Source organism: Ischnura elegans, chromosome 1 (genome assembly GCF_921293095.1).
Source record: "Ischnura elegans chromosome 1, ioIscEleg1.1, whole genome shotgun sequence".
Lineage (NCBI taxonomy): Eukaryota > Metazoa > Arthropoda > Insecta > Odonata > Coenagrionidae > Ischnura > Ischnura elegans.
The window spans coordinates 42,489,232-42,502,125 of NC_060246.1; the positions used below are offsets into that span (position 1 = coordinate 42,489,232).

Here is a 12,894-nt window from a genome sequence, read left to right on the forward strand (position 1 = left end):
AAAGACCTTTTTTATAGGGCACGCTGAAAAGACCATGACGTTCGCGCGGTGCTGGAGGCAATGAAAACCTACTTCGTGGCACTCCGACTTCAAAAAAAGATTCGAATTTTATGTTAAAGATTACAAATACTACCATATTTTAAGCTTTTTGCCATTCTTTGGCATCTATAGACGGGCATAACTAATGGTTAGCTACGGTGACTACAAAAGCGATTTCCTGGAGGTGAAAATATTTCAATAAATTGAATTCAATGGGTTTCTAAATATCCCGAAACAGAAAATATATTTGCCTCTCTACGCAAAGATCTCTAAAAGATGATGTATAACTCATGTGAGCATTATTCAACTAATACTCCTTTTTGTACAACATAGAAATAAGGAGTCAAGAGTGAATTACTTAATTAAAAACTCTCTTGGTAAAGTAGACTCCATTGAAGCGGATATAGCGACAAATCATTTCATTGAAAAGATTTTTAATTCGAGCTTTCAAATACCACAAAGAAATAGAAAAGAGAGGATCAAGTGAAGAAAGTAAATGCATGGAATGGAGCCTTCAAGAGCAGCGATTTAAAATGAATATCTTGAGTAAAACATTTCCTTAGTACGAAATCTAAATATTTGAAGAAACAAATCAGAATTTAAAAAATCATTTGATTAGGACATAAACGATATGAAATTTGATTTGATTATTATATTAATATCATTTAATCACCTATAATCACATGAAAAAGTATTATTCAGAAAAAAATAAAAGGTAACAAAATTGTAACAAATTTAAGACTTTGTGACTGAAAAATTGTTGAAAATAATGGAATGAAAATACTCGCGCATTAATAGTAGGCTAAATCTACATGATCCAGTCTTGAGACAAGATCTCTAAAAAAATTCAAAGACGCACTCGAGCACGAATAAATATTTAAAAACTCATAACTCGTGAGAAATCATCTCGCGTTCCACTTTAGCAAGTGTGCTACAGTTTCTCCGGCTCCGTCCTAGAATGTTAGAGAGAAAATTAATGACTTGAACACCGCATGTGGTCGTAATGATGTCTCATAGGATATATTTTTCGGTTGGATACCTATTATCATGGAACGTGACTTCACTGTCACACTACGTAATAGTATGAACACTGATGGCCAGTAATCGATAAAAAGATATCGAATTACCGGTTACGATTCCCTCTGGGTTAATTATCCCCAAAACCGTTTCTTCGTAATTGTGGCAACTAGATTTGTAATCTATTCTCATATACCTTGATTCATCGTTACGTTTGCGTAATCGCAAAAATATAAGAGTTACTTTAGTAATAATTTTGTCATTCATGACTGATGAAGTCGGCCAATGACCGTTTTTTATTTGAGTTTCAAAGCGACACAATTAACGAATTGAAGACTGTGTGGCTGAAAAAGTGTTGAAAATAATGGGATATGAATTGATTTTAAAAAATAATTATTTTTGCGATTAAGCAAATGTAACCATGTCAAGGTATATGAGAATAAATTTCAAATCTAATTTCCCCAAGTACAAAGAAACGGTTTTGGGGAATAAAAGAGGGTCTATGGTACTTATGATTAAGGTCTTATCAAGTGCTTTAGCAATACGGTAACCGCAGATATCCGACAAAGGAGAGTCCACCAATGTATCCTTTACACATGACATCACTTACATGCGGTGTCAACATTAAAAACTGTAATTTAAAAGGCAAAGAGAATTTCGCTCTCTCATTGACTAAGCACGGAGAAAATCCATTTAGGGTAGCGGACTAAATGATATGAGTGGTGCTATTTTGTTAAGTTCGCGGCAATTTTCCAAAGTAATCTGAAAGTTATGTACTTTTAATTGACTCCTTTCTGAAAGTTAATTTATCTTGGCAATTACATTTTTGTAAAAGCATTTCAATGAAACCCCATAACGACTTTCCAGCATTTGGCTGGTGCATAATTATTACGCGCTGGATCCCCTATATCGGTTAGCTAAATTTAATTTAAAAATTTAATCAGCTCAATAATTCATAAATGAAAATTCGTGCTCATGAGTATAGTGCGGTAGGATGCGAGGGTTTGAGGTGAGCACATTCCGTAACTTTCTTTACACAGCTATCGTTTTCTTGGTTCAGAAACAGTTCCAAATATTCCTCAACGAAATTCCATACAGCTAAGACGTAAGCAATGCATAGCAGGTATTCTTAGTTGATTGATATAGGGAAACTTGTTTCGGAAAAGAGCAATTAGACTATGAATTTTCTTAGATAGGTATAACGGACTTGATATTTCATATTTATTGTATCCAAATAGGTGAGACAGCGAAATTATTGTTATTAATGATAATTGCACTATTCTCATTAATTTAAATTAAAATCATGGGCTTCATCTCTCATCACCTATCAACCAGTAAGATACCATACATAATTTTCACGTAAGCGCGATCAATTATAGAAAAATAATTCACGATATAATTCTTTAGATCGTCTATCAAATCTATTTCAGGTCGATTAGATTCGGTACGATGTTTAGAATTTTCTAATAGACTCTTTTCGTCAAACATTCATGCTCTTTCATTTTTTATTTCTGCTGTATCTAAGAACACGCTTTCATGGGACAGCTTTGGGCACGTGAATTTATCCACCGTTAAACAATAATGAAGAAAAAAAACTTTCTAATGATTAATTGGTTGCGAGAGATCAATTATTATGCGGATGGTTAAACAGCGAAAGTTAACCACGATTTCATAACGAGCAAACACACATAATTTCATTTAAGAATAGTTATGCAGTGGAAATCAATCCACTCTTTCATAACTAATTCATTTACAGTTTTTCCAAATTATGATATTTATTTATTTTTAGAAAATTTTGACTGATTCCTGACCTTTTTAAATTGTAACTTGATTTTAGAATGATACGATATCTTTTAGTAAATCATTCATGAGGTATATAAGCCGATTATGGTAATAACTTTAGTTCGAACGTAGATAATTGAAACTTATTCACGCTTTTAAAACTGGATCTGATAAAATCATCCTGAATAAAAAGAAAATTCTTTTAAAGTATTTACTGTAAAAGATTACTTAATAAGTCAAATAATTATTCCATTGCACTTTTTTATTCTATTGTACAATGACAATTTGAATCAGTGTTCTTTGTTTAATTAAAAACTTTTACACGGGTCAGTAAACGAATAGTAACTAATAGAACCCTTCAGGGTATAGAAATTCACTCCCTATCTCAACACTTAATATAGAAACTCGTTCGAAGATTATCCTTACGTTCATCCATGATCATCTCCTTTAAAATGTTTGCTCTCAGATAATAAAATCTGAATCCCGAAGCCCAATCCAGTCTGATCCTGTTTTCCGGGCAGTTTCTCAAGGTTATTTACTCCTTGCATGTACCGTTCCTTCTTAGCTTGAAAAGTTGACACGCATATTATCGATACTTAATCTCTTTAAGCCTTAAATTCCCTGTTTTATTAACTTTCATAATATTTTACTTGATCTGTATCGAAGTCTCCCTAGCCTATGATCAACTCAGATGACAAGAGTAGTGAAATATTACACTGACCCATTTACTAAAACTTTTAAACGCATTTTCGTGTTTTAAAACTTTACACTTATTTGTAAAATTAATAAAAAAGAGGCTGTCATTTTCAAAATTGTATATTAATTTATTTTTATGCCACAAATTCCCGTTGTGGTAAAGTTTGATTGAAAATTATCCAAAAAGAATTCAAGAATTTTTTATCCTTCGTTAACTGTCTAACTATTAATTATCCTTCGTTGACTGCGTATTATTTCGAAATCAACCGATCGATTGTGCATAGGCTTCTTTTATATAGAAGTTCTCTGTTGTTTCTGATAATGAATTTTGCTATTGAAACATATATCCAAAAACATAATTTCGATATTAAAAAAGCACGAAAATATTGAAGGCAAAATAATTAAATCAAATTAATCATTATTTAGCGGCATAATAAGGTGAGTACGACAGAATACGAATATTATGGCCTCTTTTAAGGCAGGCCATATACCCCATGAACGCATTCAAACAAAAAAAACTCGAATAATATAAATATCGAAACACCGCGACATCGGCATCATCAGCCCTGAGGATGTTGGGAAAGTCTCCCAACGAAACGTCGGCCTACACCATGCAGACCCTGACCCGGTTGGAAACCCGAGAAGCTTTCATCCACAGAAAAAAACTCTCCCTCGAAAATCTATCTCAAAGTCTCTGATAAACCATTGGTATCCTCACCGAATTCAATTAAATACCATGAGCTATGTTTAATGTGGGTCATTGACATAAAAGCAATATTATAATATAATAACTCGGTTAGTGAGGCTAAGAATTTGGACGAACCATTCATAAGCGCAGCAGTATATAATGTCTATTTTATGATACAAAGTGAACCAAAAATCTCATAATAATCAAAGAAATCAACTACCATCCTAATACATCGGCGCCCAATTGACTGGCGCCCACTGGGACTTAAAACGGTCAATCGCCCACTTCATCGGTCTTCACGGCTTACTTTTAGAATATTAATGATTAAAGTTAAATTTTCCTTAAATTTTTAAACTGCTACTCCGTATTTCACTGCGCTATGCCACTTGCATGAATGTCTAATAATCTACTAATTATTTTAATAAGGTGAGAGCAAGGTGGACTTAATGAATGAATGTCTTCACGAAATAATCAATACCAATATGGACAATAATCTCTTATAAATTTTAGAAACTAATAACTTCTTGTACCACAGTGCTAATTGAAGAAGGTACATACTCTTCCAACACCAGTTTATTAATAACTTTAAGTAAGTTTAAACTTCGCGATGTGAGTTGATTGAAGTGTTCTTTACTTAATTTAAAAATTTTACACCAGTCATTTACTGGATAAAACCATTAAGGGTATAGAAATTCACTTCCTGATCCCAACACTTAATATACTGACATATATATAGGCCTTGTTCACGATTTACATTACAGTGATGACATAATTAATTTTAAAAAACATTGAAAATTTAGTTTCAAAAATTATTGAAAATAATTATATAATATAGCTTTCCGACTAGGTAGTCCCACTTCTAGCATATACCGTAGTGGTTTGGTTTTTCTACCTGAATGTGATGAACAGTTGGTGAATATGAACAGCGTAAATCCTATATGGAGCAGTTTTCCTGGCTATTATGTTGATGCGTCACTAGTACACGTTTTCGTTTCAATAAGAAGCAAGATAATATTAATTATCATAGAGTAATTCAAACATATTATGATGCGTATGTGGTTAGCGCATGTAAAAAAATGGCACGACTAATGACTGGCCTTTCAAATTGCAATGAAGGTAATCGCCGCGCGTGACTTGATATAACAAGGCCATAACAGCCATTCTTGTGGGTAACCGGCCCCTCAGCGCACCTGAAGGTCGTCAGCCATGATTTTGCCTCGCCCATTACGGAAGCAGTACTGATTTCTCCCACGTACTGATATGTATCGAATAATTTTACTTTCGATGTGATCTAAAATCTAAGCGCATTCACAGTACAGAAAAAAAACTGTGAAACCAGAAAGAAATTGACATTCCCACCAACGAATGATTAGCACCCGTCAAACAAAACCATCAGGTGATTTGAAAAGGATGAATTCCTTACTCTTCACTTGATAATTTTTTTGAAAAATCTATCTCTATGCTCACCGAACGCTTCCATGAAGGTAATAGGTTATAGCCAAAGAGCAAATTGTGCAAAAGCTTTTACGTGTGTATGAATTATATAACGGGAAATATACTTTGCTCAAATTACTTTCACAACCACTCATGGATAAATAAAATTTCGGATTCGACCTTTCGCGCCGTGTGAAATGGATTTGCGACATGGACTGTGAAAAATGACTTGAGACGGAACTTTAGAATGTAAATATAAACGTCAGCTATGTGTGCTGTGCTCTTCTCAGTGTGTAGAAGTTAATTTCATTATTGGAAAATCTGGACAGCTATTAACTGCAAGTAATAAGTGTTCGGGGCACTATCCAACAACATCCTAGATTGCGCTAATGGTTATATTCTGTGATTATTTTATATTTGAAATTAACTATTTCATCATCCCATTAAACCGTAAACAGAGCCTATACATGTGTCGCGTAGCTATCTTTTTATGACTTAATAGATTTCATATAACTATCATATGAATATAGCTAACATTATGTTATGCTTCCGCATTGCTAATTCTGAAAATTTTCCGTCAGAATTGCTAAATTCAAACTTTTATGAATTATTTTTTCATCCTTATCCTTGAGAAAAACACAATTTTTATCGATAGGTTATGAGGGGGTGCATACTAAGGGTGGATTGAGCACCATTGAAAAGTTTGGGCAATTGCAAAACTAAATTTGGGGGGTAACACAACTTATATTGATGGGATAAATTTATTTTTTTAAATGCTGCTAAAATGTCGAAGAGAGGCAGCTACTACAAACATATCCCTAGATAAATACAGATAAATGATCAGCTATTTTGGGGCGTTAATCATCAACTTATCAGGAGGAATCATGTCAACGAGTAATGAGAGAATCCCTAGGTTATTTGACCACCGTAGTACTATTTAAAGGAAAACACTTGAACGCATTATGGTAATGTGAGGCGCCGATTCGAGCGATTGATAGGTACAATGATTGATGACTATATGCAAATTAAAACTGCCATAACAGAAAACACTGAAATATGAGACGACGAATTGGAGACTTACATTTGCAGGAGGGGGCTGCGCCGGACCAAAATCCAGTAGGGCCACATTGTCGAAAACTTCCACCTAAGAGCATGTAGCCAGTAGGACACTTGTAGGTGATGTTTGAGCCCACATTGAAGTTCGCTCCGACTATAGTTGTGTTTTCCCCCTTATCTGGACTACCACACGATGGAGGTGCTGAAAGATGGAGAAAATGGATGGTAAATGGTTACATGGAAAGGGTAATCTAATTGTGAATTTCACATCCTTAAAAATACCTCACCGCAACTGGCCAGAGATAGTAGGAAGAAAAATAAAGTATTTTTCCTTGATTATTGTATTAAATGAATTTTTTATCAATTAATATTTAAGTATGCCTTATTCGCATGAAATTTGATGGATTAATTGATCATTTACCATAAATAGAACATACGTTTCTAAGCAAAAATTTCCAAAATGTTCAAATATTGCAAATATTTTGTGATAAGAATGCACTTGATTTACGGGGAAAAAACAGTTCTGATAAAATTCAAATAAACGATTTACTGTGCTTATTTCTAGGTTTCGGTACGCATTTAAAGCTTTAATATTTAAAATTTCCTTTTAAATTCACGCTCTTTTATTTACTATCTATGAATCCGTACTACAGGAATTAAAAAAACTTATGAATGAAAATAAAGAACACATTTATAAAACATTTATTGGGCCATTTTAAGAGAAGTTCCACAAAGTGCTATTTAAGTTGGTAAAGTACCATAAAAATTCTAAATCCCACACAAATTGGATAAGTACAGAATAAAAAGGACAAAAAATCACGTAGTAAAATGATAAACGTTTGAAAAGGCTTACTCATAGCCTTCTCAGCATCTAAATAAACCATGTAATTTATCTCAATCCTCTGTTTTCACCTCAGGTGGGGAAATAAAGATCAATTGATTTACATGTTACTGTATGGATTATTCGTCGGTGTCTGTCAGCTATGGCGGTCTATCATCCCAAAAGAGTTATTGATCTGAGCACCTGCAGAATCTACTACCTGGTTTTAAACTTGCCGCAATGGACTTAACTTGTATGAGGATATTTCAGGATATTTCTTGCTTATTTACTCTGCATCACCAATAGAGTTATCCTTATGCCTCAAAGTGAAATTCTTAATTCATCTATAGCTGATATTCAAGGGATGTATGGAGAAAGATAACCGTTACAGTCTATAGGGGAAAATTGCTGTGATCATTTGTCGACAGTTCATTTTAGACAAAATTTCTACCGATGAATGATGAATTGAATCCTCTTTCCACGAAATTAATACCGAAGCAAGTAATACCAGATAAAAATAGGTCCCGTCAGTTCCCTGAACTTTTAATAAAAATTAAAAACTAGTCATCAATAATTTTTTCTTGTAGGCGATCGGAAAAATTCATAATTCTGGCCATCGGGAGAGAACTTGTTTGAATGAGTAAATGGAACAACGTTTTTTCGAATTCTGGAGTTCAGCAATCCAGTCGTACTCACTAAAAAAAACCTAAAATAAGGAGTAATATCAATTTTTCATTATTTATATCTGCATAAAAACATCAATACAACCGTATAAACATCATTTCGCATAAAATTTCAGAGGATAGATTTTCCAATTTCAATATAAATTTTGAAGTCTGAAATACATAATTAATACAAAAATAAGAACTACGACTAAATGAATCAGGATATTCTCTACTTCAAAGGCGTGAAAACTAAATTGGTGACCAAAGTTACTAAAAAAATACTTTAAATTTTCCACACAGTTTTTAACGCGAAATCGTGAGTGAATTCTGCTACTTGCATCGCTTTTTGCCTCTCTGCCAATCAAGCCAAAAAAATAAAATGCTTACTCAATAGGTTACATTATTATTTTACGTGAACCAAAAAATTAATCAATAATTACAATAAGGACGTTTTTTTAGCTAGTAGAATAGGCCCAGAATTGAAATAATTACTATTGCTTATCCTGCGATATATACTCCCCCTACTACGAATTAGAAGTAGCTGACGTATCACACCATCACGGCAGCAGTTCATCTCCTCGCTAAACGTTCCTAAATGTCTGTAGAGTTAATTTTAGGTGATTATAAAACAGAAATATATGTATCGCACTAATAATTTCTATTGTTTTTTTTCTTTCTATATTGTGCTAAAACTTTTTAAAATGAAGAGAACTATGGTAATATTTTTGAATAACATCATAATTTCAGTAAGATAATCGTAAATGTCCCCCTATTGGCGAAGCGATTGAAATTATGGCTTACTATCAAGTATTTTCTGAGAAATAGTGAGAAGAAATGAACAACCCAGACATCGCTCAGAATCATATTATCACAGGCTCCTCGAGGTGCGACGTTATAACTCCGCATGCGTGCTTACATTAATCGTTTAAGGGTTGAGTCGTAAAAATGTGACGATGACACTATTGGCTATGGGCAAGTCAAACGTAGCAACGGGCTGGCTGTTGATCGGGCTCGTGTGTTCTAAGGAGCTTAAACACGGGTTATGCTATCGTAGCATATATGTTACCACAAGAGGGATGTTAATGTTGCACTTCAATTAACCCGTGAAGCAATAATATCGCATAAACAAGTGTCACAACCTTTACGAAATCCAATTATTAAGAAAAATAAACAAAAATGATTATTTTTAATAACCATAATGATGTCCACCTCGAAAAAATAATCAATGACTTTCAGAAACATTCATAAGGACGACTTCTATGATCACAATTTCCGGCGTTTATTACAGACAGGACTGCAAGCTTTGAATGCCTTGATACCATTCAAGATGGCATCTGAACGAAATATGTTTTTGTCCATACCCAATTGGAACGATTTCGAACACATATAATCGATGCATAAGGCCTTACAATGATGAAAAGCACCTTACTTGAAGATGCGACCCCTTCTCCCATTAAGTATATAAATGCTGGCCCACTATCTTATTTTAATTGAAATTGATTCAGACGGCTTACTCTCTCACTCATATCTTTTCTTGTCTCGTTTTTCGTCTCTCTTTCCTAACGGTGATGCGGTGATACAGGCTGCATCAGTGGCGCAGCAAGGGGGGGGGGTTTGGGGATAAAACCCCCCGCAGAGCTCATAGAAATTTATCTTTAAGTTAAATCTATTTTACTTAATTGGATTAATATTGCCTATGGAATAATGTGAGTATTAATATAATACCCCTCAGGAGGCCGGAAAAATCACCTTGTTGAACCGTTTATCTTACCTTTTTCCGGCGGGAGGCCTCCGCACCTCCCGCTTACCCTAGCGGGTATGCAATACCCCAACCCCCCCAGTATTAGTTGCGCCTGAAATCCCCCCTATGCCGGGTCTACACTAGTAACTTAAGTGACTACCTAAGTTGGCTCTGTACTTAAGTTGGTAGTGTAGGTGTCACCAGCTTCACTTAAGTACACCTCCACTTAAGTCATCTTAGAACCCAACTTAAATTGCGTTGGCAACTGTTTCCGCACGGTTGAAGCTCTTCAAGTGTTGTAAATGGCACATAATACCCATCTCGTTCTAAGCTGTGCTGTTTTCTATGATGTGGCTATTGAGCGTTCTATTTCGTTAGTTAATTTCTAGTGTTGGGGTTATCATCTTATTGTTGGTTTTATTTCCGTGAAAACTAATTGCTATGTCTGTTGCTCACGGTGAAACTCGATTTATAAAACGTAGAAACGTTTTAAGGAATTTTAAGACTGACAATGAGACGACGGCAGAGGATCCGGTAAAACAGTTTATTTTCCATGATGTCATAATCGAAAATAACGTAAACGAATGCACTCAGTAACTTCCCACACACTGTTATTGAAAGTATTGCATAGGGCTTTAATTTTAGTCCTTGGGATGCCGAGGGAGATAAGATGTGGCGATTTCATTGGACGTGGGAGGAATTAATGGCTGAAATTTAACATCAATGGTTTTAATAAAGCAGTCAAATTTGACTAGCAATAAGTGTTTTTGTTTACGTAATGAATATGTCATTCCACGAAGTCACGCTTAGTAATTCTAAATTCCTCTGGCTCCATCACCTCTCGCCATGTAGCGTTCCCTCAGGAACTGAAATCGGTCTTTCCTTTTAACCTTCTAAATCCAAAATGGTTAATTCACGGAGTTTGGAAGTTTATTTCAAATAATAGTCGCCTTGAATCAAAGAATCACTAATTGCTCTCCTAGGCCTTCATCTGTCAACATAACTGTTTCCCGATATAGAAAATCACGGTGCTGAAGTCGACTTAAAGCTCAAGTGTAGCTACCGCACCACATTTAAGATTATATTTAAGTGAAGTCACTTAAGTTAAGTCTGTAGTGTAGACAAGGCACTAGCCTTAATTCCTAGCTGCGCTCCTGGGTTTCATTACGTCTTATCACCATGAGTTTTCATGTATTTTTATTCTGGCACAAATATTAAAATTTGTAAAAATAAAACTATTTTAATATGCTGCACCATAATTTCCAAAGAAATATATCCAGCAAAAATTAAAGATAGATGAAACATGGACGCGGGACTCCGGTTTTAAACATGGAGATCTAGGATATAATTAGATCATGAACCTATTGAATACTACTCCGTGACTGCATTGGGAAAGGACAAGATAGATTTGAAAGTTTTAATTTCATAAAGCCGATTTCGCAAGCACCGGCGTCTGACCGAATGCCCATCATAATGGCGACCAATTAAGCAAGTGCTATATGGCCAGCGTTTGGGGCTGTTCGCCATAATGCCCACCAGCCATTGGGCTTCACCGCGTGGGGGAAAATCCCATGGTGTTGCATAAAGACAAATCGAGTCTTATATGTATGACGTTGGGCGGGCTCGATTCGCGTCCCGAGGAAACCAAAATGCGGAACGATTTAGAGAGAGCTGCCCGACGGTGGCGCCGTCACGAGCGGAGCGGCGCGGCTCGGAATCACTAAGCAGCCTTTCTCTCGTCTTGGAAGCCGCCCCGACGACCGGCACGCTGCATTCGTGGCAATTCACTCGAAGGGCTTGTAAAAAGGAGAAAACGTTACATTTTTTTCACTCCTCCGCAGACGTGACTGAAAGTTTAGAGGCTGTTTTCTCCCATTATCAGGTGCGCCTTGTCTCAGCGACCGATCAATCGCCGTTACTCGTGTGGCGACATTGTCGCGAATACAGAGCAGGAGAAAAAAGGTGCAGGGAATTGGGAAGTTCAGACGGGGTGACCAAATGGACCATTAAAGTTCTCAGTGATGGTTTATGACTCAACTTTCCGCATTTCGTGAACCATAAAAAAAGACTGCATAGAACATATCCCAACACCAGAGGAAATGTTATTGTGAAGAAGGCCATAACTAAACTTTACTTTAACTATAACTGAACTATAAACATAACTAAACTTGACTTGACTATAACTAAAATTGACTTTTATTTTTTGCACACAAATACTGGATGAAATACATTATCTGTAAGTGCTTAATAAAATTCTCTACCTTGGGCGGATTCATGGTATGGGCACATGCCCCCCTCCAGACGCTACACAAGTCGACAAGTTTTTTAATGCGGTCCCTTTATTATTACTTTCGTATCTTTTTGTTTTACGGAGTATGGAGATAAAGAGTATATTTTGTTCAGTAATTGTTGTATGTTGTTCTTAATCCCAGATATGAGAAGACCGTTTGCTTTTAAGACCCATTTGCCACCCACAGAAAAAAATTCTGGATCCACCCTTGTTCTGTACTGAATTATGGCTAATATTTTTACACAAAAACGGCAGTTTTATTTTTTATTGATTTAATGTTTTTGAACTTCCGTTAGCATTAGTCCACCCTTAACTCTCTCAGCACACTTTACTATCACGTCAATAAATCCCATCCCGCTACAAGCCTAAAATAGGGTTGTGCCAAAGACAAAGGTTTCTCGTACAAGGAAATTTAACGCAGAGGTATTGCGGCGGCACTTGGGAAAATACAAGGTCATTTGGATGAATGTCTGGGGAATAGCGGTCATCGGACACGGAAGTGAGCACACTATTCCACTTCTGCTCTAAATGGTCGACAATCCCGTGCATATTACCATAGAGTAAGTGTATACATTTAAAAAATAGTAAGTGATATTGCATTTAAAAATAATATTGTCCCTGTAAGTAAACGGGGATAAAATTTTATACACTTGGAGGGTTTTCAAA

The 12,894-nt window shown here is 35.5% G+C and overlaps 1 protein-coding gene across 1 annotated transcript in view; it reads right to left on the reverse strand.

Annotated features, from left to right (window-relative positions):
* The window catches only part of LOC124159365 (sushi, von Willebrand factor type A, EGF and pentraxin domain-containing protein 1), an 89,578-nt gene that overhangs the window by 13,497 nt on the left and 63,187 nt on the right, over positions 1-12,894 (reverse strand). Inside the window, exon 9 of the mRNA XM_046535134.1 lies at positions 6,738-6,914. Coding sequence (XP_046391090.1) covers positions 6,738-6,914 — 177 coding nt within the window. The remainder of the gene's footprint in view (positions 1-6,737; positions 6,915-12,894) is intronic.